The 26,846-nt window shown below is 42.8% G+C and overlaps 1 protein-coding gene across 5 annotated transcripts in view; it reads right to left on the bottom strand.

Annotated features, from left to right (window-relative positions):
* RBM20 (RNA binding motif protein 20) overlaps positions 1 to 26,846 on the bottom strand; it is a 341,194-nt gene that overhangs the window by 91,492 nt on the left and 222,856 nt on the right. For all 5 annotated transcript variants that reach the window (XM_069239404.1, XM_069239405.1, XM_069239403.1 and 2 more), the window contains 3 exons: positions 12,209 to 12,270; positions 12,018 to 12,109; positions 11,350 to 11,438 (listed from right to left, as the gene is read on the bottom strand). In XM_069239404.1, coding sequence (XP_069095505.1) covers positions 11,350 to 11,438; positions 12,018 to 12,109; positions 12,209 to 12,270 — 243 coding nt within the window. The remainder of the gene's footprint in view (positions 1 to 11,349; positions 11,439 to 12,017; positions 12,110 to 12,208; positions 12,271 to 26,846) is intronic.

Raw genomic sequence — 26,846 nt, forward strand, 5'->3', positions numbered from 1 at the left:
CCTGCCCCCTCCAGCTTTGTTGCTTGCTCCATCCCTGCCAAACCCTTCTTGCTCCCCTTTCTCTTTATTGCTTGGGCCACCACTCCCATTTTTTTGCCTCGCTCCCCTGCCGACCTCCTGCATTGTTTCTTGCCTGTCCCCTCCTCACCCTTCCCTGAGGTTGCTTACTATGTCCATCCCAACCTCCACCCACGTGGTTGTTGCTTGCCCGATCCTCCCACCCCACCACAAAAAGAGGGAGAGCCCCGTCCCCTCACTTAACTAGATTCAATCCTATAAAAATACATTGTGCAGTACTGGCAGATGTGTTGCCGAAGTACATAAGCTCTTTGCTGCAGCAAAGAATGTAATGTATGTAAAGATTTTTCGCTCGCAATGGAACCTGAATTTTCACTAAGCACTTGTAAGCCCAATACATTACATCCTTGTGTGAAAGATTAATAGAAAGGTATTTTAAAAGTGTCACCATATTCTGCCCTAGAATCATGCAATTAAAAGTAGAAGCATTCATAGGATAAGGTCTGCACTTTCTCTTCTAGTGGACGCAAAACTATGTTTGCCAAGAATGGCAAATGTTACTTTATTCTTAGTTTACAGTCAACAAATGGCAAATTGACTACTAATACGGTGAAAAAACTATGATGCCTTGAATGACATTTTAAGTATTAACCCCATTTAGCTGGAACTGAAGATGAACAAGCATTGGCAAATCCGACAGGTCTCGTATTTGAGAGCTACTGGCTTTGTCAATTTTTTGCCGTGTTGTACAAGCGCTGCGACTGTTGTGCAACATGGATGAGAGTTGAAAAAATATAAAGTTCTGTGATGCTATGGTTGAGCAGGTGCCCCCTAGCCCCTTAAGCGTTATCTGTGCCTGGTCCTCCGACTAGGGAAGGCCCTGTGTATCTGAGGATCCTGGATCGCTGCCACTGTTGTTTTTATCTGTTTTTTGCCATCTTTGGATGTTTTCTCGCTTTGTTATCCCTCCCCCTCCTTGAGGCCTTCTCCCGCTCTTTTACTCCAACTGCCCCGTTTGCCCTCCTTTACTGCTTCCTGCCTGTCATGATCTCCCACTTTCTGCACATCTTCCTAGCACCATCCACCACTACCTGCTCTCCTCCTCCCACTCAGGACCTACGTAATGGCTGCTGCAGCATGGACACGCAGTGGACGCATGCAGCAGATGCACACTCCTGTGCTGCCGGCAAGCCAAAGGCACACCCGCCTGCCCCAACCGTGACCCACCTGCACCCAGCACCAGAACCCCTGGTCCTACCTCTACCTACAGATACCCCACCATGACCCATGGCCTCAAACCCGGCCGCCATTCGCTGTGCTGCTACTGTGCTGCATCACATAACACTAAAGGAGTGTTCTCCTGTGCCTCCTGCAAGTTTTCATTCAAACTTCCACAAACACCGTTCTCTCCTCATACACTACCAATACTCCGCTCTCTCACAAGCATATGTACCAGCCACTGCCTACATAACACTCCTCACTTTCATGCATGTTCCTCAACACCCGCTCACTCAAACACACAGTGGAGATCTGGGAGATCTTAAGTTGCTGCATAGCCAAGCTTTAGATCAGCTGTTCCTCATAGAAATCTGGCCAAACTCTGCCTCAGCCCCAGACATTTCCCCAGCCATTCCTCCCAGCTACAACATTGCCAGAGGTGAGTGACAGCACAAACCCAGAGGAGGACTCGCCATCATCTTCAAGGATGCCAACACCTGCACCATCTTCATGGACACATCATCATTTCTTTATTGAGTTTTTACAGGTAGTATGCATCCACAAAATAAGCACTGTTATTTAGGTGTATCATTATCCTATTGATAGCGGACAAGATATAGCCAAGCAAAAAACCTGAACATTACTATATAACTACAGAGATAGACTTTGTCATTACAGCAAACATGTCCTCTACTGGGGTCATGCTCAGCATGAAATAGGTATTAAAAAATATGGGCAAGCTTAAAAGCACTAAAGAAAGTGATGAGGAGAGAAAGAGGTTGAGCGAGCAAAAGAAAGAATAACAAAGAAAGGGAACAAGCCATTCCATTGGTCCCCAGGCTGCAATCCCATATCAACAATTGTCAGATTGTTCGATGGTAGTACTAATCTGCAGGGTCCTCTGGGAGCTGCCTGTTAGTAATGCACCGCATAAGGCATGGGTACCATAAGTGTTGATGACACTTAAGCAGGAGGTGTGGCAGGGGTTCTTGCCACGCCAATCCAGTCATCCATAGTAGTAAGACCTGGGTGTCTTGGGAGCAGAACCAAGGGCAAGGGCAAGGTCATTGTCTCAGGGGGCTGAATTTGTCCAGGTGGTAATTTAATTTGGCAATAATACATTTGTACATTTCTTGAAGACAATTATCAGGTGTTGGGCAGATGGTGATGCACCAAAGTCTCAATATATAGATTTTTGCTGTGGCCATAAATGTGACAAGCCATAATGATTGTTGGTCAGTGGTACCAGAGCATTAGCCAAATTCCTCGAGAAGGGCTGTTTGTGGTTTCAGTGGGCCCGCAAAGGAGACCATCCTTGTAAGTGTTACCATGATGGAGGTCTAACATGTGGATAGGGGAGGGCATTCCCATAATAACTGGACGATTTCACCGTCAAGTGACCCACACCTCCAACATGTCACTGCTGAGTGTATCAAGGACCTGCGGAGTCTCAGAGTTGTCCAGCGCTATCTGTACAGCACCCTAATATAATTGAACTTAAGACACACCTCTCAGAGGTGTCTGTCATGGATGACTAGAAGATTCACCAAGTCTTCATCAGAGTATGTGATCTGTAGCCTGTAACCACCATGCCTTCAAGGACTAGGAGTCCGAGGCTGAATATTGGTGGTCTAGCAGAATCTGATAGAAGCCAGAGACCACACCTTTACATGTGCCCCAATTTTGCATGTAGTCCAGTTTCTCTGAAGGCCGGGTGATCATTGAGGGGGGAGCAAAGCTTTCCTCAGACATTGCATAAGTGTTGTGTGTACCCCTAGTAGTTTGTGTGTCTTATGCCAAGCATGGACTATAGTATACAACACCAGATGTGGTGTTATCAGAAATTTCAGGGTCTCTAGTATAGAGCATTTGGATTCCCTCATATCATATCATCAAGGAGGGTTGTTTCCATTTGCACCCATCTTGGATGTGCAGAACATATTGAAAATGCATAAATAGTGATGCCAACCAGTAAGTTTGCATGTTTGGTAGTCTCAAGCCGCCCTTTTCTGTTGCGGCATGTCATTTCCCAAGTTTCAGACGGAGATTGCACCCTTCCCATAAGAAAGTTTTCCGGTATTTCTCTATGGTTGCCTTCATAAAGGTGAGAATGCACAGGGGAGTCAATATAAACAAGCATCAAATCTAAGCACCGTGCTCATTTTTATCAGCTGAGTCTTTCTCCAGAGGGAGAGATTAAGTTGTGACAAGCGGGGCAAATCTACATTAAAGCTTGTGTGCAGTGGCTCAAGACTAAGATCCAGCATGTTTTTCAAACCCTGGGACACTTCTATGCCAAGGTACTTCAAGGTGGTGATCAGTCATTTAAATGGTAGACTGGCTATGGCTGCCGGCGCTGTGTAATCAGTGAACGCAAGACTTAAAATTTGTCCCAGTTCAGTTTGTAGCCAGACAGAGAGGAGAATTAGGAAAGCAGGGCTATAAGAGGCCAGCTCTGTAAGGGTCACTAAAATGTTGTCTGTATAAAGAGATATCTTGTTCATGCCTCCTAGTGTTGGCATACTTTGCATGTCTAGTGATTCTCGAATTGCTATTGTTAATGGCTCCAATGCAAGTAGGGATAAGGGGCATCTGTGCCTTGTGCCTCTATGTATGTCAAAAGGTGCTGAAGTATACCCATTGCTGGTAATCATCACTGACGGGTGTGTGTGTGTGTGTGTGTACAGTCTCTGTACTCAGCTCATGAACACCAGCCCTATGTCTATCCATCAAAGGACTTTTCGCATTATCAGATACTACTATATTTTCATTCCTGTCATTGTGGACCCTCAGGAGGACATGGGCAAGGGAAGAGGGGGTGCTGAAGTATGTTGTGGAACAAAACCCACTTGGTCTTTATGGATAAGAAAGGGAAGGATTTGTTTATGCCAATTTGCCAGGCATTTTGGCCAGAATCTTTGAGTCAACATTAAGCAGAGAAATCGGCCTACAACTGGCACATCTCAGTGAGTCCTTACTGGGTGTAGGGATAAGCATAACAATTGCACTTTTAGCCTCAGTTAGTGTGGTGAGAGAAGGCTGGTCTTCTACAAAGACTTTGCAGACCAAAGGAGTCAGTAGATCTTTATGCATCTGGTAGTACTCAGCAGGATAGCAATCCATGCCTCTGGATTTTCTGTATGGGAGACTATCTATCATATCTTTATCCTCCTCTTATGTAATGTGAGCCTCAAGTGGAGGATGTTGTTTTGAGGTGAGTTGAGGGATCTCATGTTGTGTCAAAAATGATATTATATCAGCTGGGGAGCCAGTAGCCTCAGGGGATACAGATTTGCATAGTAGCCCCCGAAGTCCTCATGAATGTCAAGTGAGTGCATTAGTGGTGTGCTATCCGTTTGTAGAATGACTCGAATGGTACGAGAGGATTCTGTGTCTGCAGGGTGAGAGCCGACTCGCTTTCTCTTCCGTTCATAGTGCCTTTGCTTGAGGAGAAACATGTCAGTTTCCACCTTAGAAGTGTATAAACCATTCAGCTGGTGCTTGGGTTGTAGCAAGGCTCGTAAAGTTTCTGACAAATGCGAGGAGGAGTATTGAGCAGAGCAGAAAGAGTGTTAATTCCTAGCCCTAGTCAGGTTTTTTGCTGTGAAACATCTTGTTTCCTGTAGGCTGTTTCTCACATTATCTCCCCCTTTCTGGTGGCCTTCTTGCCAACCCCAGAGTGCTGAGGAAGGAAGTAGACCTTTCACTATGCTCTAGAAAGACCTGCAGGTGTAAGCCCAACTGTTGTTTTGTCAGGAAGTCTGTAATAAGACAGTTTTGGTCTACACTGACTTGCAGGGGGTCTCAAAGACCCCATTTCCAGCCAGATCTGTATGGCATCATGGTCATAAACTCCTGTGGGTACAGTCTTGGTGTCTATTAAACCAAGAAAAAGCCAACCATGTGTGGGTTCCATGTATGCAGGAGGTTTAAGTGTAGGCTCTTATTGTGGGGTGCATGGAGAAGTCCACCATAATGTTTCTGAGACGCTCCCTATCTGAGGTGTTGTGTGATAAGGAGTGGTCTAATTTATCTGTGTAGGGATCCTGGACATCTTCGTTTTAGATTGCTTATGCAGGATTCTAACTATGCCAGCCATGGTATCCTTCTTCGTGTGGGCCTGGTGCGAATGAAACCTATCAACAGGTTCTGTTCAAGTAAGAAGACCCTGAGAAACACAGTAACCCCAAGGGTCTCTTCAGACTTTGTGAACTTTCATTGGGAGGTGTTTTGCAAGTAGTATGACGGACCCACCCTTTTAGCATGGTTTACTGGAGTGGGTGCCAGTGTCTCCTGGGGTGAGTTTGCTAGCATGGTGCTCACTCATCACCCATTTCCTATGCAGCTTCTGGCTTTCCACCTAGGAGAGGTGTGTCTCTTGTAGAAGCGCTATAGCTGGCTGGAGCTATTGGGTATAGTATGGTATCTTTTTCCTTTTGCCATAGCTTTAGAGAGCCCATTAACATTCAGGTAGATCACTGAGAAGTACTGTCCTCTGGGACATTACCAGTTGAGTGATGTCAAAGAAGTGTCAGGAGGGATGAGAAAAAGTGGGTGGTTGTATACCAAGTTTGCCCTTCATGGTGTGTGCTCGATGTGTGTGGTCCCATCTGTGCAATGAGTAGTGTGAGGTTTGAATATAGGTTATCCCTAATATAGGCTAGTTGAGGGGATGGTGACAAAGTTTTTAAGAAAAGATCTACTGCCTCCAAGGGCATGAAATGTGGTCTGATCACGGAAGGTGTTTGTCTTAAGGACACTAGTAAGGTGTTTATGATGTATGGGCAGTGAAGGTTGAATAGGAGGTTGTGTTCACAGCCATGGGTCCCATGGTCAAGGACTAGTGAGGACTTTATAAAGTTAGGGTGAGATGTGCAGTGAGATGCAATGGCATGCCCATACAGGATATCAATTGGCTGGGGGTCGAGAGTAAAGGTAAGCTATGGTGAAAGTGAGAAAAGAAGAAGAGGAGAAAAAAGGGGGGGGCAAAGGACCGAGCATGTGCGGAGGTGCTTTTCTGAGTGCTCCTACCATTACAGGACTATGCTGATGCCCCCAGTAATAAAACTGAAGGATGCAGACTAGTGGTCTTCAAGCAGGACTGGGATTTTTCCCTCACTTGGAGCTCTTTGCAAGTATGTCTAGATATCTCCCCCCTGACAATTGTCTGTTGACTTCTTCATGTCGAAGTTGTTCCTCAACAGAGGTTAGAGGTGGGCTTAGGTGTCAAGCCTTGAGTGTCAGTGTCTATCCTAATGCCCACTCTTGAAGCCAACAGCACCTCCAAGTATCCCTCCAGTTGTCCAGTGTATTTATTATTATCTTAATTTAGGAGAATTGTTGCTGGATCTAGGAAGCCATATCTGATTCTGAAGTGTTCAAGAAAGGGGTTTCGTTGTAGAACTTTTTCCCAGGTGGCCATGGTTTTTTGGCATAATTCCAGAAAAATGAAGATCTTGTGGTCCTCAAAAAGAAATGGGCCTTTCTTTCTGACCACCATAATCACCACCCGAGCTCGACAGTGACATAGGAAGCAGGCTATTATTTACCTCAGGCCATCTTTACCTGTTTGCCATCTGGGTCTAATTATGTGGGGCAGCTGAAAGGTATCTTGGTGATGGTGAGGATGAAGCAGGGAAGAAATCTCATGATATTGTCCCCTTCCAGTTTCTCATTGACTCTGAAAAGATGAAGACTGTCTCAGCAGTTTTTGTCCTCCAGTTTCACAATCTTCTTTTAGCTGTACCAGTGTTCCTGGTTCCAGCCTACAGAAGAGGCCAGTCTCTGGTCAATTTGGCCAATTAAGGTCTCTGCATCTGACAGCCTGCTATTAACAGAGATGATACCTTGATGAATAGATTGGATATCCCCACAGCTTTTGGAGGTTTTATCTGCCACCCCCGACAGCGCTGTTCTAAGCACTGGCAGTTCTTTTAGAATGACCTCCAGTGCTGTGTCTTATTGGATCTCCATGTTCCCCATCCTTGTCTTATTTTCTGGCCACTGCTTCCATAAAAATGAGTTCTCTGGACGGCTTAGACATTGTGAGAGACCCTTGGGAGAGTTTGTTCCCATAAAGGCTGGTGATGGGTGGTGTACAATGGAAGTCGAGGGCTTTGAAGCAGCATCAACAGTGGTGCACCATGCAATGATCACTAGAGAAGGCCGCTTGTCACATGGCTTTCACCTCCAAGCTATCTGGTTGGAGGGATCTCAATGGCCTCACACTGCAGAGCCTCACCTTTATTGAGCTTTGACAGTATGTAGGTTTGTGCTAGTGCCAAAGCTGCAGATGCAGAAAGGTATGTCACAAGTTGGGGATAACTGAATGCGTCCCAGGCGGCAGTATCATCCATTCACGCTTACTTTGTCAGTCTGTAGACCAGGGTCCTTACAATATGTTTGCCTCCGTTGATCTTCATCCAAAATGTATGTCTGATGGCAAGTCACTCCTGAGTTTGATGGTTTACAGGACCTTCCATGCCCTGGGTAGTAGCTGGAGCTTCCCAATACCTACTCCCTGTCGTACACATAGGGGTGCTGTGTATGGCGTGGCTTGAGGCACCTGGATGTGTAAAATCAGTAGATTTACAGACCTATGTCACTGTGAAAGAATTCACCTAACCAGTGGCCTCTTCCAACTCCATCACCCCCTCACAGGACCTATGCAACAATCTCTCAGAATCAGCAGTGGTTTCTTCACTGGGGAGTGGGGGTGTTGCCCAACTGCCCGAGCCCATTTTTAAATGTTTTTATAGCCGCCTCCTCCAAGCCAAGGGGGCCAGCTCCATGCTACGTAGGCCGCTTTGCTTCAGACCACAGGTAAGCGAGGTGTCCAGGACCCACACTAGCAGAGCAGAAAGCACAACTTTGGCATTAAAGAAGGCAAGTGGCTGAGGTGCAGCACGTGTGTTTATATCATGACTAGCACCAAGTACACTGCTGCTCTGACAGGACTTCTGTCCTTTGATATTCCCCTGGCAGCACTGATGGCACACGGGAAACACGAGAGTGTTTGCAGTACACAAGGTCAGATATTTGTAGGCAAAGAGATTGAAATTCTTACTGACAAAATGTGCTTGAGCTGGCAACCTTTTTATTTCAAATTTTCATAATAAATAGAAAGATTGTGGAGGTCGTTCACATTCTTTTAATTTATTATGAAACGTGAAATAAAAACGTTGACAGCTCAAGCACAAGACTTTCAATTTTCTTAATTAATAGGAAGAGGCGCAGTCGGTGTCTGCCTCATGGGAGAGCTAGGTTGTATGGATGACGTGGGGAGCAGCTATCCTGGTGTTTCCCCGGGTGTCAAGGCTCATTGCCTCAGTCGTATGTAACGTAGCTGCTTGAAGTCCGGTCCGTTGTTAGAGAAAACGGACAGATTACTCGGACAGGAAGCGACTCTAGGTTGCAGTGCTGGTGACAGCCACAAATAAGTACAGGGGTTCCTACTTCACCATTGTCTGTTACTGTGCTCAGGTGAACATCAGTCATAGAAGCGTGGACTGGTGCATACTTAACCTAACGAATGAAGAAGTGAACATCAAATGAGTGAAAATGCAAATTAAATATTATGGGACTAGTCTGTAATACCTCTGCTGTGCAGTTCCAAATATTTGATGTTCTCCGTTTAAACTTGTTAAATAAATGTCAGTTCTACATGCAATGAATAAATAAGTACACAGACGCAAGACCTCTCATCCTCGCACACCTGCAGTGCCAAAAGTTCTTTAAAATTTGCAGCCTCTGACTAAAGTCCTTCATTTCTTATCAAGGATCGTCTTGAACACAAGCAGCCCTTTCTATAGCTTGAGCTTCGTGATTTCTATTGAATTCAGGTGTATTTTCAGCTTAAAAGTACAATGGAATTCAATAGTAATCGTGATGCTCAAGCGATAGTTCTTCAGTGCCCAGATTGAGTTTATCTGACAGCTGCGCCGTTTTAAGCGCGGGATAAAAGAGTTCTGAGTATGGGAAACGGGAAGCATACATTTAACAGGCTGGAAAGTCTTGGGAGGCTAAGAGATTTCATTTGTATGAATGTTAGGTAAGGTGCCTGGCATTTGTCCAAACAGATGAACACCTGGTTGTCACAATGAAAAACTCCCTGTGTAGATTACTGATTTTATTGTTGGGAAGTCATAAATTGTGGGCTGTAATCTATTCCTCCCTCATGACTGCATCTTGCTGGAGTGTGTACAGAGAAAATGAAGAAGGGAAAGCAGGTCTGAATTTTAGACAGTCACCTTCACATTTGAAGTAATTGAAGTTACGTAATTGTCAACAGACATTTGTTAATCATTCTTTGCAGGGGAACATCTGCTCTCAATGGCAGGTTTTGCGCTATTGTGATCAGTCAAACTATTTATTTATAGCTACCAAATCTTCAGACTGCTTATGTGCAACATTTCCATAGTTTCATTTCCATCATACTTATGTCCAATTGTACAAGTGGTTCACTACAGTAACTGTTGAACATATTTAGTGCAGTAAGATATGGGGCAGTTTTTGATGTGTTTGTGTGCTTTATAAACTTCCTACTTTTCTCAAATTTGCTTTAAATTGTACTATTTGCCACTGTTTTCTTGAACATTTTCGCTGGGGGATGCCCCAAACACCCTTTCTGTTGGTCGCTCTTGTGCACTTTGCATGTTTGAGACGTAACACTTATGCCCAAATTTTATGCCCCACCACTTTCAAATATCACAAGCCGGCACGGCTCAGAATTCATCTGCAGCAAGTTCAACTTCATATACAGTAAATTTGGCTCTCAAGCAGAGCTTGCAGACTCCCCATCTCAACCAGTGATTTGACAATGACATATGATTCCATCTAACTCATGACCCTATAACGCCTACACCACAGGCGTTCACCCCATCAGCGAAGTGCTCACACCTATCCTGAATGCCTCCATTACATCAGCTACTTTCCTGGGCATCTAGAAAGATGCCATAGTCCTCCTTCGCTCAAGAATCCCTCAACAGACTCATCATCGCTCACTACCTACAGACCAATCTCCTTTCTACCATACCTGGCCAAAGTCCTAGAGAAACCCATCAGCAGACATCGCACACACCATCTCAGCAAAGACTAATTCCTCAGAGTCACATAGTCCGGCTTCAGCCCAAACTGCAAAACTGTCACCAATTTCCTTGTCAGTTGCAAGCTGGACTACACATGGATCAGCAGACAACTCACTAGATGGCTGCAAACCATCCAGACCTTGGTGGCCAGGATCACTCTCAACCTTCCATGCACTGCACACATCACATCGCACCTCAAGAAGCTCCACTGGCTCCCAATACCCAAGTATGCACAATTCAAACTCTTCAAAGTGCTACACAACTCTGGCCCAGCCTACTTCGATAGGCGCATCTCCTTCCACAAACCAGCCAGACACCTCAGCTTGGCCGACTCCACTTGCACACATCCCTCACATGTGCAGAGCCAGATTTGAGGGCCAGGCATTCTCGTATATTGCCCCTAAAGCCTGGAATGACCTACTGCTACACATCAAAGCCTCCTCCTCACTCCTTGAGTTTCTCAAGAAGCTCAAGACCTGTTTTTTTTATTAGCCTCTACTGATCAAGGCAAAGTCAGACCCACTCCTGCTCAGCACCAGGATACCCTTCTGGGTGACAGTGCACTTTACAAATATACATAACAATAACTTATGATGCAACATTATAGCATTTAGCCATGTTGCACAGCAGCTGTCCCTAAAAACATAATTGGCAAAGTCAATAGCTATCCTTAAAAGCATTGCAGCCATGTAGTGCAGCAGCCTGGCTGCTGTGCAACATGGTTGAATGTTAACAATAAGGGCTACGACGCTTGTCACTGCCAGAGCACTTTTTTGTTTAACTTTCAGGCACATTGCATTGCAGACTCACTGATGTACAGTATGGCTAAAACAATTCTGACAGAGCCAATCACTCTCGTAGTTGGGACCTATGGCTCTGCCATTGCTTGTTTATGTACATCTCCTAGTCCAAGCAGGCACATCACATTCCCTGCAGAAGATGGCAAAATGACAATGGCAATGTCACTTATTTAGCCTTTTCAGCTGTGATTACTCTGCTTTTCATTGTGAAGTCTTTTCACGATTACCTTTGCTCCTGGGAGTGGAGATGAAAAAGCAGGGCCTGGATTGAGTGGGGCAGATGACGTGTAGACAGGACCAATGGCTGATGCATAATCTAAAGGAATAATTATACAGAAAAGAATAAGTGAGTGCATAGTTTGTATGGGCTGCTTATGATACAAGTACTCTCAATCCAAATTTATCAATCAATATATTTTGCTTTGCATCCAATTTAGAATGCTGCTTTGTAGAAAAGACAGTAAACATGATATGCAGTAAACATGGTATGTAGAAGTCACTGGATGTTTGTGTGTAATTGAGTTGTGAATTGTTAGAGCTATACTACTGCCCATGTCTAACCTATGCCAATAGTCTCCGGTAATAAGAGGCTTAGTGGACAACAGAGGAATCTCGGAATGTGAGGGAAGGCTTCAGACTTGAAGGTCCCATGTCAGAGAAACCGGTGCCCACCAGTTTCTCGGGCTCACTCACAAGTCCATGACCTCCTAGACTTTTGTTTTGGCATTTAAGAGACTTTAGACATTAAAATCAAAGGGAGCATGTTGAATGTGGCAAAGCAAACTCACTGCTGAATGACTTCAGGGATGTATGGGCATTGTGCCGGGGATCCCAGAAAAAGCAAATTCTCAATTAAAAAACGACTTGATAAAATAATTAAAGGATTAAAATTCACCTTGATTATTTGGAGGATTAAACAGTGTATTGTTATTTGGAGAGGAGACCAACGTTCCCTCAGATGAGTTTCCGATACACCTAATTCCTGTGCTGAAAATAGAAGAAAGAGACAATTATCAAAATACAGTAAAACACATTTTGACAAATAATTAGGACACTGTAGTAGAAACTATGTAAGTCAATACTTACTTTTCTGAGTAAAGCATACAATTTTGGATGTGCATTTTCCCTTTAATATGAAGTTCCCAGTCCTGTGTATGAGTAAGAACAAGAAATATGTATCAGTTTTCTTCACAATGCACAAATAAATGCCTGAGCAGATCAGTGTATGCCCTACTATGATCAACACAGTGAAGAAAACTATTTTGTCCTAGATCAAATGAATCATGAAGAGTGTTGTGTGGATGAGACTGAAAATCAACACATTTGCAGTGAACCCATTGTCCCGAACACCTGACTTAAGTTCAGGCTGCTAAACAGTGTTTGAGTTAATCCTGATTTTGGATGAGTTTAAGCCAAAAGACACACCAAAACTATGGGTTTGATTTATAGTTTTTTGGAAGGGGACTCCATCACAAATGTGACAGATATCCCATCTGCCTCATTATAACTATCACAGCATAGAACAAGCTTGTAATAAGGCTGACAGGATATCTGTCACCTTTTTGAGAGAGTAACACATTCATCAAAGTTTAAATGAGGCTCTGTAACAATAAAGTCAAAGATCTCGATAGATTTTATTGTATCTAAAAATCATGTTTTTCAGATTTAGACCCTCACTAAACACCAGGACAACACTAGGAAATAATCAAACAGCTTTTAGAAGAGCTCATAATACTGAATCTATGTGGCAGGTTGTACAAGACGATCTTAGAAGCTGAAATGAGAAAAATGAATGCTGGTCATGTCAGCAGTGTTTAATACAGTAGACCACAGTATCCTACATGAACGTGTCAAAATAGCTGGTTTAGCAAGTACTGTCTTGGAATGGGTTGGCTAATTTGTGACAGAGAAGTTACACTCAGTAAAGTAAAACTAATACAATGATAACAAACGCCAATTAAAATATGTAATATCTCATGGATCGGTGCTATCACTCCATCTGTTTATCATAACCATGAGTTCCCCCTTGTGAAAACTATTCTACAATGGTTCTCAATCTATATATGCATGGTGATAAAGAATATTTTTTTACGTAGACACCTCTTTAACTCAAACTGAATCTCTTCATCACTCGAAATCTATTTAGAACTAGATAGACAGTAATTGGTGAAAGCTAAATGTTGACAATTTCCCCTACTCCAAATAACAATAGGAAGACGTGATCAATTACAACTTTAATCATATGGCCTCCTACACTTGTTCTCCTCCAGCCTTTTAATGGTGGTGGAACCGCCTTGAAAAGGCTGGCTGAGAACAAGGTTTAAATCAGCAGGGCGGCGCTGAATTTAGTGATTCCCTGGCTGATTACTATCAGGACCGCAGTCAGCCGGTCGGAATAATGATCCTGGCAGGGATGGCGGTAGGTTGGTGGGTTTGCCCGCCAACCTAGTAATGTGGCGGCCGAACTGCCACAGCCGAGGTGGTCCAGCTGCCATTGCGAGGCTGGCAGTCTTGAGACCGCCAGCCTCGTAATCAGGCCTATTGTTTATTGTTCATTGTGCAATTCATGGCATCTCCTCAGCTTTCAGCACCAAATAAATTAAAAATATAATCCACCCAGAACACTTTGATTGACTACAGTAGACTTCCTACAGTCACTACATTTAATAAAACTTGACAAAGTGGCAGAAGCTTTTCAATTTGTTCCGCCAAATGCTAAAATGCAATCAAATGAACTGCGACTATGAATAGTTTCAGATTGTTCAGATGCTCACTAAAGACCTGGGGCTTGATTGGCAGAGGGGGTGACTCCGTCACAACGGTGACATATATCCTGTCCGTTGAAATCTAAATCCAATAATATCCAATTGCACTTGGATTTTGGTGGACGGGATATCTGTCACGGTTGGGACAGAGTAACGCCCCTGTCAATATCTAAATCAGGCCCTTGGTTTTCAATAAAGCCTTCTGAAATTTTATCTAAACTACTCCTATTGCTAATTACTATTTCCTGCGCACCATACTACCATTAGTGATTGTGCACTCTACAAGTAGCTATTACATAAATTCCTCCTTACCCCCATACCAAATAGTGAAAATCCTTAACATCTGCCCTGGTCACAGGTACCATAGGACCAAAACTTCTCATTTGTCTAGTGTTCCTTCAACGTAACTAATGCAACAGCTGCCTCAGCTTTGCCACCGACATCCTTTTCAACTTTCCACACTCCATTGCCAGTTCCCCTACAGATTAGCATATCAATGGCCTAGCAAATATGTGGGGTGTGAGGTTTAGAAACAGCGTTAAGTCAGGTCTTACTTGGCCAGGTGTCCCACCAAACCTGCAAGAAGCAACTCGCATGAAGAGCGAAAATGAGTGCAGTGCTATAAGTGTGCAAGAGGCAAACAAACATTAAGTAGTGCAGTTGAACACAATGAAGAAATACTGAGCACGGCCAAGCAATCCAATTAAAAAAGACAATGACATTATTAGAAAACCTAAATCTTAAGACTCAACAAAACACCATCACAAATATAAGGCCATCTCTTAATTGTAAAGTACAGTAAAGCTAAGCATGTGAAAGTAGTTTTAGTAAAAATGCGTTTGATAGGTTTTGTGTTGGCTTCCTGGTGACATTTTGGGCCTGATTATGACCCTGGCGGACGGCGGAGGCCGTCCGCCAAGGTACCGCCGCTGAATGACCGCACCGCGGTCAAAAGACCGCGGCGGCCATTTAGACATTTCCTCTGGGCCGGCGGGCGCTCTCCAAAAGAGCGCCCGCCGGCCCAGAGGAAATGCCCCTGCAACGAGGACGCCGGCTCAGAATTGAGCCGGCGGAGTTGCAGGGGTGTGACGGGTGCAGTTGCACCCGACGCGTATTTCAGTGTCTGCTTAGCAGACACTGAAATACTTTGCGGGGCCCTCTTACGGGGGCCCCTGCCGTGCCCATGCCATTGGCATGGGCATGGCAGGGGCCCCCAGGGGCCCCGCGGCACCCCCTACCGCCATCCTGTTCCTGGCGGGCGAACCGCCAGGAACAGGATGGCGGTAGGGGGTGTCAGAATCCCCCATGGCGGGAGACCGCCGGTTTGCCTCTTCTAAACCGCGGCCGAACCGCCGCGGTCAGAATGCCCTGCGGGGCACCGCCGGCCTGTCGGCGGTGCTCCCGCCGACCCTGGCCCCGGCGGTCTTGTACCGCCGGGTTCAGAATCACCCCCTTTGTCTTTTAAGGAATACCTAGTACTTACAAAGACTGCTATTGTCAAAGTATCCATGATGGATGGATGAATTTCTCATAAAGAGAACAGCAAGGGACACCCATGTACTAACTACGATATATAGACCAAGCCGCCCACTGATTACTTCCAAGTTCCTTATGAATACTATTCTGAGTACAACTTAAATATCTTTTCTGATTGCAGTGCAAGAATAATTGTGGACAAATGTTCGTCATATGGCTCATAGCTGGTAGACCTGGTCATGACCAACAGGGAACTGTCTTTACAAATAGCATTTTCCCTGCATCCAATATCCACACACCCTGCCAACCCTGCCTTTGATTTGCTCCTCACTCTGATCCCCAGCAGGTTTAGCAGATACAGGTTTAAATACAAGTACATTCTATAATGACCACTCCACCAAATAACACTATTTGGGTTTGCAATTGATAGGTGGGATAACTTTTATAGACCTATCTCAAAGGCACTTGGATATCACCGAATGTTGTTATATACAACATTGTACACAGATTCAATCATCTCTATGCGCATCTCTATACAAGCACACAGCATAATTCTTCTAGTCTGGAGAGGAACTGAGTGGTAGTAAAAATAAACAGTAAGGTTTTCAGAGCTGCCTTAAATCTTACGCAATTACCACCAAGAAGGATTTCCCCTGGGAAGGCTTTACAGATCAAAGCTTCTAACTGAAAACATCTTTATTGGTAATCCTAAAAACTGCATTCCACAGGTATACTAATCCCTGCTCACTTTAGGGTTTTAGCTGGCTGATATTTCTTAATTTGGGCTTTAATAAGTTATGGAGCCAGCCCTGGAAGCACCTTGGTATCATTCACAAGATTATAAATTCGGGCCTAAGCTTTTAGAAGGTGCACAATGAATGCTAATTACTGATAGTAACTGCTAATTCATATTTTAGGATATAAAACTGCAAAACTTACCTTGACAATTGTGGTGGCATACTAGGCAAAAAAATGATGGACTGGGATGTGGGGATGCAGCCCTGACTAATTACCAGGGGCTGAGATCAATTCAAGTACCCCACCCATCACTTTTTTATTCACTTCAGTATAATGGAAAATAACTTAAATTATAAAGACAGTACAATTTAGAAGGAGAGATTTCAATGGAGTAATCTCCTTCGCACTCAAACTGATTTGTTATTGAACATGATACTGACAGTCTCTATAACTCTGCTTGACTTTCTATATTGGTACAGTAGTGTGATGTAGTTTAGCTTTCAATTGATAGCTGACTACGCCATAGTTTTCATGAAATTGTAAGGCTATGGTACTGAATCTCACGATTGTGGATTTGAGCATAAATGTGTGTGCTGTGACACTTATGTATGATATTTTGGACATTTTGTCTTCTAAACGTACCCCCAGAATTCACATGGTTGAACTGGAAAGTGTGGATGTCAAAAAAGGCAGGTAAAAGTGGAAAGCAGCCATCAGTTTTTATTAGCTGATAAGGTGGGAGTAAATAGAAAATATCACTTATCTTGATATTATACTGCAGTGAGTTTTCATTTACGGACACCACCCCCAAGAATTGACTTTGTAGCATGTCTCATGATTCCATGAACATTTTACAGAGTGAAATATCTGTGAATTACCCACAAAAGGTATCATTTTCATATCACTGTCAATGACAAGTAACATAATGGCTTTAGTTAGTTGATAAGGGGATGGTGCCGAATGCAAAGGCAGTTCAGATAACCAACACCATAGATGCCTGATTGCAGCCTCAATTACCTCTAAGACTAGAGCCCAGATTTACTAAGATTTTGCATCAGGGTTGGATCATATTTTTCTGGCAAGCCTCATGCAAAATAAATCTTGGAATTTACAAAGCCATGTAAAGCATGATTTGCGTGGCTTTGTAGAAAAAGCTGTAACAGCAGAGAGCCAACAGGGCTGTCTTGCGTTACCTTGCATCAGGTAGGCAAAACATGGGTGAAGCACGGGTATTCCCACGTATAATGACTCAACCCCATATTTACAAGGACTTGTAAAAATGTGTTTTCTCCAACATTGTGCAATTACCCGAAGCTGGCATAACAATGAGAAATACTTTTATTTCTCCTTGTTACTTCCTCTTTCCATGTGTCCTGCAAAATAGTTTTTGTGCATGGAGGTATCCCTTCCAGAACAAACACAATCTTGACCTACATTTTTTGTAAATATGGTGCAGTTCTGCCTTCTCGCTTTCAAATAACAGGGTGCAGCAAATTCACTTGCTGTGCTGTTTGGAACGTTTGTAAATATGACCCTAAGTGCCATACTAAGCGCCAAACTTTGTACGCTCCTAAAATTTAGGAATGAATGCTTTGTTTTTCCCAGTGTTTTCATAAGTTTCTTTGAAAGGCTTTTGCAACTTGGAAAAGCTAACTTTGTTGCTCGAGGGACTGTTCACAATACCGTTGAGTTACACATTACACCAGTTCATGCATATTTTTGTGCATGCCTTCTGTTGATAATACAACTGAGTCTATATTCAAAATATTGATGTACACATGGTTGAAGTTAATTAACACTGACCCTAATTTAGGTGATTACGTACGTTATGGAGGCATTTGTTTAGGCAAATCTTTTTTTTATTTTTTATTACATTTTGATTGAGCTCCTAGTTAATTTGCATCACTCTATTGTAGTCTGCTGCACAAGGAAACTCACTATATTCTCGTGATAATACTTTGGTGGGATGTATAATTTGTAAGATACTTTTGAATACCATACAGTCAAATGTCAATTAAATCAAGCTGTGTGCACAACCTCTTAAATTGTGGTTACACCAGCATTGTCTTGTTTGTCTTTTTAATTATTGCTGCAGAGCACGCAGTGCAAGGGACACAAGGGACTGTGCTTCAAAACTGAACACTCCTCTGGACCAGACCAAATTTTAATCCTAGACCTCTTTTGGATATTCGTTAATTGTATGTGGCAAGTCTCCCATTCTAAAATGTGATCATGTTACACTTAATTCATTACGAGGTCACTAAGTGGGGACGTCAGCTTTGTAGCTCTAGTAATTTCAAAAATAAGTCTGAATGAATCACCACCCCTGCTGTGATGTCGGAGCACAGGTGCGGCGACACTTGGCTTCCCAGTTGCACATTGCAGGCGGGGTTTCATTTCATATCATGGACCTTGACTCAAATAAGAAGCACTCAGTCAGAAAACAGAAAGCCATTACCGCGCCATATTCACAGAAGATGGATACTGAATCTGTTGTGTGAAATTAAGTCAGGTTGTCTTCTCATAATGCACAAAGGAAAACAAAATCAGTCAATAATGGCATGTTTTTAGATGATTAGCTATAAATGTTTTTAAGATTACCTAAGTGCGGCACATTACTCGTATTAAAATTATAAACATAATGTTACTCATTTTAGAGGCCTCAAAATAATGGAAAGCTTAGCCTTGCCTGCCAGCATTCGAAGCTGTAACTTCCATTTCACCCACAGATATCAATGCAACTACCTACCTCACTGAACGTTCTTACTGAATTAAGCATGTATGGTTTTTTATAGAAACGTCAAAGGATATATTTTCTTATTTATTTAAATTCGTAGCCCTTGAGCTAAAGCAACAAACACAAAATAGTAAAAACGATATAAATATGTGGTAAAATATAAAAACATGTGTTAAAGGTGTCTCAATCAATGCACAAAGGTTTCATTCGGAAAAAAATGACTGTTGAGAGAAATGAGATGCAAAGTTTTAGAGATTTTATTGAATGTAGTAGACAGGCACAAAAAACAAGAACAAAACCAAAATAATTTGGGCGAGTGAGCGAAATATAAATGGAGGTGAAAATTGAAGAAAAGAAAGAAAGAACCTGGTGGGTAGATGTGTAAACAAATAAATGAAAACAGAGTTTAGAGCAACCACACATGAGGAGCCAGATGAGGAAGCAGTAACTATAAAGTTTTCAATGCAAGGAGTATTTGAAAGAGAAGATGGGTAAACTAGCCAAAACACCGAAGGAGGAGTGGTAGAGGAAATGAGGAAATGAATTTCTAAATACCATGTTTAATAGCTGGCAAGGTAATAAAGAAGCACATTTTGTTAAGGTTAGAGAGTTAAAAGAGACTAACAGAGAGATATAGTCGTGGCAGGAAAAGATGAGAGATGAGGTCAAAAATAATTCAAAGGCTAGATAGATTGCACTCTTATTGTTAATAAGAGTTCAATCTATCTAGCCTTTGAATGATTTGACATATGGTAACAGATTTCTGTCAGACCAATCTTCATCAAACATTACAATATCACTAACGTGATTAAGAGTGCAAATTCCAACATGGAAATTTAGGATAGAACCATATAGTAATAAACATATTATAGAACATAGTTGTATATTTATTAAAAACGCCCTGGCTGGAACACAACTGGGAAACTGCGGGAAGTACAGCAGTTGATTGGGAAGCTCCTTAGGTGTCTGAGAGATGAATGAATGTATGTGATAGTTATACAGCACCAAAATGCAAGTGGAATGCACATTGGGGGAAAAGGATAAATTATTACAAGAACTGGAAAAAGCAAATGAACAAGCTCCACACTAAACTCCACTACTGATAGACACAAAAAGACATGTCCATGCAACGTATAGACAAAGATCGGATAGACAGGGAAACAAATCTAGGAGGAAATTTCTGGCTTGGCAACTCCAAAATGAGTATCTGCACTTCCATACTTTAAGAAAATGCAAAGGAGAAAATATAGATACCCAGGACGTTTTTAATTATATGCTTGAGGAAAGCATGTCAAGAGTATGCAAGCAAACACACACAGTAGACTAGTAAAGATCTGCTGCATATTTAACTTCTTTGAGACTCCCCGGACTGACGAAAGAGCAGATGGAAGATCTAGAAGACACCCTTACAGGAAATGAACTTACAAATGCATTAGAGGAAATGAAAAAAGTAAAACAAAACACCAGGCAGCAATGAAGATCTGTGTCACATGCTGTTGGGATAGGTGGTGGATAATTTACTGGCAGTCGTTGAGGAAGCTCGCACTAAGCAATGTTTACCCCTCGTATACAAAAGAGGCACTGACTAATATGATCCCCAAATCAGATAGAGATACAAATGAATTTTCATTGTTACACATTATTAGGGCTAAATACAGATTATTTAACCATTAAGCAAAGTATTGGCTAACAGACTCACAAAAGTGGCTAGCTGGTTAGTTCATGAAGATGGGCGTTGCTTTATCTCAGTTAGACACATTCCTAATAATCAGAGGAGAGCAATATTTGTGTATTATGCCCATGATGCAATAACATTTCCCAAAGCACACTTTTTGGGGCCTCATTACGACCCCGGTGGTCTTAAGATCGCCAAGGCCGCGGTGGCGGTCAGAGCGCTGCCAATGAGACAGTCCAACAGCCACATTACGACCGTGGCAGTTGCACCACGGTTGGACCGCCAGCACAGCCACTTCTCCTCCACTGGAGGGGCTGGCAGTGCTGGTGGTCCTAATCCGCCAGGGCAGCGCTGCCCTGGGGATTACGAGTCCCTTCTCCACCGGTGATTACATGGCGGTAGCCCCACCATGTAAAGGTTGGCAGAGACGGGGTGCAGGGGCCCCATGAGAGCCCCTGCACTGCCCATGCTTTGCAGACAGTGAAAAGCGAGACAGGTGCTGATGCACCCTATGCACGCAACATTGCCGCCGGCTCTATTATGAACCAGCGTCAATGTTGTGGGCTGTTTCCCACTGGGAACTCATAATAGGGGTTGCGGGAAGGGGACCGCACTTGCAGTAACCTGACTGCGGGACTTTGGCGGACAGCCTTTTCTGTCCGCCGAAGTTGTAATTACGGCCTTAATGTTGAATGTGCACTGACAAAGTAACATGGGAATATTTGTGGTGGGTATTAGAGCAGCTGGAATTTGTCCTGTGCTACACTTAAACTTGGTTAAATTGCTATATATTAGCTCAAGAGCCAAGGTAAAAACTGGTGGTATAATATCTGAAAGTTGGGCATTGGAGAAAGCCAACAACAAGGTTGCCCTCTTTTCCCAATATTATTACCTGAACTACTGACGGGCAGATTAAAATATAATATGGCAAATTGGGGACTGAAGGTGATGCATAGGTCCCACTTTGCATCCGTACAGACGATATGCTGTCATACATAAACAATCCCAAGCAATCAATTCTGGTTTTACTACTGTAGGCTGATGTCTTTGGGGAAATATTGCTCTTGTAGAATACAAAGAAAAATCAAATTGTTTCCACAGGGGACTCTTAGAGGAAAATATACTGAAAGGCTCCCAGCTCTAGGCATGTTACAAAATTTTTATAGTGTCACATATTTAGGGGTCTATGTCACTTTTGATGTAAATAAGCAATATAAAGAAACTATGGGTAATGTACTAACTAATTTATGTAGTTTGGTCAGTTTTGTAGAATACCGTCCTATGGGCAGTTACGGGAAGAATTTCCCCAGGTGTTCCCTCACTGCTGTCTTTACATGCTGCACGACTCAATGAGGCCTATAACAATGAAAACATTTAGGGAACCAGGCTCCCCTAATGCGATTACTTGTCTGGGGAGGAGGGTGCAGAATTGTGACTTGGGAGCATGATGGATTGGGATAACTTCACTTATTAAAATATTATGCAGCTATCAAGCTGCACCATGCAACCATGCAACTGACTGGTTTGATGACCAGTTAAAATGGGGAAACTCGTTTTTGAAGTTGACTTTTCCTCGGGGAACACGGCAAAAATAAATGGTAACTGGAAATAATGCTCCAAAAGAATATCCATACATAGTTCACCAAGTACCAATTACCAGGAAAAGGTGGTGAAAAAAGTTTTAAGACACCCTCCATTTGCAGCAGATATGCTGTTATTGGCCATCAGTCAAATCAATAACGTGGCAAAAGAAATGTTAGTAAGGAATGGACACGGGGACGATGTTAAACAGCGGTTGATGTATTAATAACAGATTCATCACCTTCACAGTGGCACAGGACATGTATAGAGAGTGGAGGGGACAGTTTTTGGAACATGCTAGAATAGCATGTATTGGAAGAGAAATAAGAGAACTATGGACCCCCTTTCCACACGCCCACCTATAACGCACACAATGGCAATAATACTAAACCCTATTGGGGGAGGTTGATTACAAACACATATGCAGCCTTAAGACAATAACGACAGGAAGAATTGTCGTATGCTAGGCAAGCCCGGACAAATGAGTTGATGGATAAACACTTCTGAGTGGGTAATGACTAATGGCAGGTTTAAATTAACACAGTTATGTAATGTACATAGAACATACCTCCTCCCCCTCCCCCCTACCCCCACCCCATAAAAATAGCTGGATTTTTGCTTCTTGTCTAGGAGTGCCCCTGGGTCGAGGAAATGTGTTAGCCACTCATGGAATGTTTGTGTAGAGCAACCGTATCACTACCAGAAAAAAAATCAATTAAACTGTGTGTTACATGTGTGTCCTGTGAACAGACATGACACATGAAAACAAAACTTGTGTCTCTTCGAATGGTGTTGCAAAACACCAGATCGCAATATTTGAAAAAGCAAAAAAGCACCGAAACAGAAACTATGGAAGAAGGATATGTCAGAGTGGGCATTGGAGGAGGAACTGCCCATTACAGCAAAGCTTAGAAGATTTAGAAAGAAAGGAGAACGTATGACAAATTAGGAATTCAAGAGCTCAATAGGTTGGGGATCAGGGATGAAAATAATGATACAACAGTTGTGTTTACTATGAAATATAAAATTAAGATGATAAATGTCTCGACAACTTAATCGAAGATTTGAACTTAAGGTTTGAAATGTATGTGTCTAGGATTAAGAAATGTTAAAAGCTGAACAAAACGATTAATAAAAAAGAAGAAGGAAGTGGCGTAAGGTATAGGGGAAGGCAGGTATAAAATAGATGTGGGTATGGGGGTGTGAACTGCAGGGAAAGCAAGATGGAAGGTATTAGTAGATAAATACTAGCGAGGGGGTAGACACTAGTTCATACACGGGCTGCAGAAGAAATAGAAAAGCAAAACAATCTGACAGTTATCACAAAATGTGAGTGAAAGCTGAATGAGGATGTGGGAGAATAAAGGGAGGCGGTGTACACAGAGAGGTCTAGGGTAGTCCATAGAGAGCAGCAAAGAGTTATGAACAATCGCTGGTGGACTGACAAGGTTAATATGGGAAGCTGGGAGAATGAGTAAAAGGGTGGTTGGGGGCAAAGAACACCGAGAAACCTCTAATTAATACTGCACTAGAGTAGAGAGAGTACAAGTGTAAATCCATGTCCTGTGATATCAAACATGACCTTGCACTTGTGATCAGGCCACGTACACACCTTTTTAAAAGTCCGTACAGAAAGTTTTTTGCGAATCAGGTCCTGTATGTTTAGCATGCTTTTGCGATGCCAATATGCGAGTAAGTGACCTCCGTACACAATAACCGCTGCGCTGTGATGTGAAGTGAACAAAAGGCATTAAGTGAAAATATGTGCCTTTTGGAATCTTCTGAACTGGTAGTGAATGTCAATTTGGAAAAGATAAGGTTCCAGAAAATAATGTTATACTATGATCGTCTTTGCTATGCTGTGCCTTACTGTGTTGTATGTTATACTATGTTATGGTTTGTTACTGTATGCAATGCAAGACTATGATTTATGCTACGCCAAGCTATTTGACACTACCAACATTACACTGCATTTATGCATGGCACACTTTCAAATCTTCAAAAGGACGTATGCACTCATTCTCACTATTTGAAAGTGTTCTCCAGTATGTATTCCTCTCTCCCTCCATGTGGGTAACTCTTTGTTTCTGTCCTTTCTGATCTATCAGTATTGGCGTTTAAGTATATAGTTTCCTGACAAGGGCAGGGTTAAATCCATTTTCATCATGGGAATGTCTTTGGAATGTTCCCAGAACTACTGATGGGTAAAGGAACAGGTTTCTTCCCATTCAGAAACATAAACAGTTTAGCAAATGCATTTTAGCATGAAGTTTCACAGGTGCAAATTCGTATGCATAGAATGCTGTGCAAATGAGTTCTTTTGGGAATCTGTGAAAGTCACAGCTTCCTCGGAGAACTAGTGGAAGTTTGAGAAATTAATGACAGTCGGTAGTTTGCTGAAAGCATATACACAAACGTAGGTCAGTAACATTCCAACTTTTAATCTGGGGGTTGTGAATCTTCTCTAGTCTGTCACTGGGAGGGGTGCAGGTCCCTAGTTCAGTGCATATTAGTGCTGCAACTCCATTTCTTATTTGGTCCTACGAACTACAGAACCAAAGGAATCACGTGTTTTAGTTTGCTTTTTTGCAAACTGGGCTATTTGAAAGGCTGTTTTCAATTATCCATCAGTCTATTCATATTTATATTTTTACACTGACAACTGTCACTGACCATTCAATTGTAAATTTCACTTTACACCTACGCATTTCAGACCCTGGCCGGGACCTTCATCAGATGGAATGACTGGTCATCTCCCTCCAATATGTACAGAAGTCTAAGTGGAAGATCTGTCTCTTGTCCCTGACACGGCTTCCACTCTTTCGTCTTGGGATGTTCACAGAGTCTCCACATGCTTAGACTGGATATCAGTGTATAAACAGAGTTATGCATTAACTACTGGATAAAACAGGACATCCTGTCAATCACCCCAGATTGCATAAAACCAATGTTTTAGGCATTTGATTCCTTTGATTGTGGACATCATAGGACTGACATCACGTTAGGGAGAGTAAGAGCAATTGCAACACCAGTATGCAGTGCACTGGGGGATTATACCTCTCCAAAGAATAGCTTGCTGTAGATTCATGCCATTATCCATGGAACAGAGGACACTCTGGAATTGCACGCTTAATCAACAAATAGTTGTACCTTTTGACTAAACAGCAGAGCACTCAGAGGGGAGTACTGGGATTAATATCATGTATATATTAGGTTTTGTGAATATAAATTACATTAATCCATGGCCATATATATTATCCTGCTACTCATCTGCCCTCTTTGTCTCTTCCTACCCTGTTGCCCTAACTCTCACATGTCCAGTCACCAAATCACCAATACTCATGAGTAACAGAAGTGACATCACACACTCTTTGACCCCAATGACATTGCAGGTTGAAAATCTTTTTCACAGCATGCACACTTGTAGGTGAAGCTTGAATGCTTTTAAGTGGAGCATGCACATGCAAAAGAATGTAATCCTAATGATTACTGTGATCCTCATGGGCTTCCCCAATTCTCTGCTGTACATACTTGAAGAGTTGCTATTTGCATTATAAATACAGTCCTCTCAGTAGTGCTTTGGAATCCCAGGAATTCCTCAGAGGCCTGGAGTATTACTAGTGGATGTGGTGTCCACAAGCAACTGATGCTTTCTAGGGGGCGCTCTTGGACCACCTGGCATTTAAGGAACATCATCACAACACCATTTGCACTCCATTACCAGTGATCCCTACTAGCCCACTATTATCCAGACTCGGCCCAGGATCCACCTCTGACTGAGGAGGCAGGAGCGTGGATGGGTTTTAGTCTGGATGGAGAATGTGGCTACACAAAGTCTAAATAGATCCCTGTCTCTGACACACTCTCAATCCATGTGACCCTCTCATTATTGCTCTATCACTATCTTTTCTTCCAAACCTTGGTGCTTGATTCCCCATATATGTGTTCTCTAGTGGATGTCATGTGTACCAGGACCTTGAAAACACCCCACCTGAAGCCCAGAGAAAAGGCTTTCTCTTCTGCTCCACAGTACAAATCACATGTGATGCAACTCCTGGGGAAGTGAAATCTAGCAACACTAAAAACCCATTAAGCTCTATTATCACCAAATGTAACCCATTTATTGATACAAATATTTCACCAGAAAATGCAGCCATCAGGCAGCGTTCCACACGGTTTGTTGTGGTTCCCGTATTCGTTGTGCAATTGAGAAATATTCTGCTACGTGGTCTTGCATAGCCTTTATCAAAAAAATAAGTCCTTCTATCCTTTTCCTTCCTTATTTGTGCACTTGTATGTTTGTCTTTTGATCACAGGTGCACAACTAAAAGCAGTAGAAAGTGAAGCCCTAATCTCACATCTGACACAGGACAACGTGAGATCTTTTGGCACTTTGAAAGGCGATTCTGATGCGTTAAAATACTCTAGCTCTCATCTCACCTTCAGGTCGCCTATGATTGGACACTATTTGAGATACGTGCATAGCTTTGTGCATGTAGGATGCCAATAAAAGTGTTCAGTCCTACAAAATATCTGAACAAGGATTGTGTCAGTCACAGAAGCAGGCTTATTGTTCAAAATGGACAAGAGAACTTGAAGATATAAAAGGCAAAAACAAATCAATCTACATCTCTCTTAATAGTGTTTCTCTGTAGGAAACAATAACAAACAGATGGTCAGTTAAGTCCTGATAGAGGTTCACTTTGCATTACTAAAGGGCCAAACATTGGCCTATCTAAGGTGCCCTGAGCC

Source organism: Pleurodeles waltl, chromosome 6 (genome assembly GCF_031143425.1).
Source record: "Pleurodeles waltl isolate 20211129_DDA chromosome 6, aPleWal1.hap1.20221129, whole genome shotgun sequence".
Lineage (NCBI taxonomy): Eukaryota > Metazoa > Chordata > Amphibia > Caudata > Salamandridae > Pleurodeles > Pleurodeles waltl.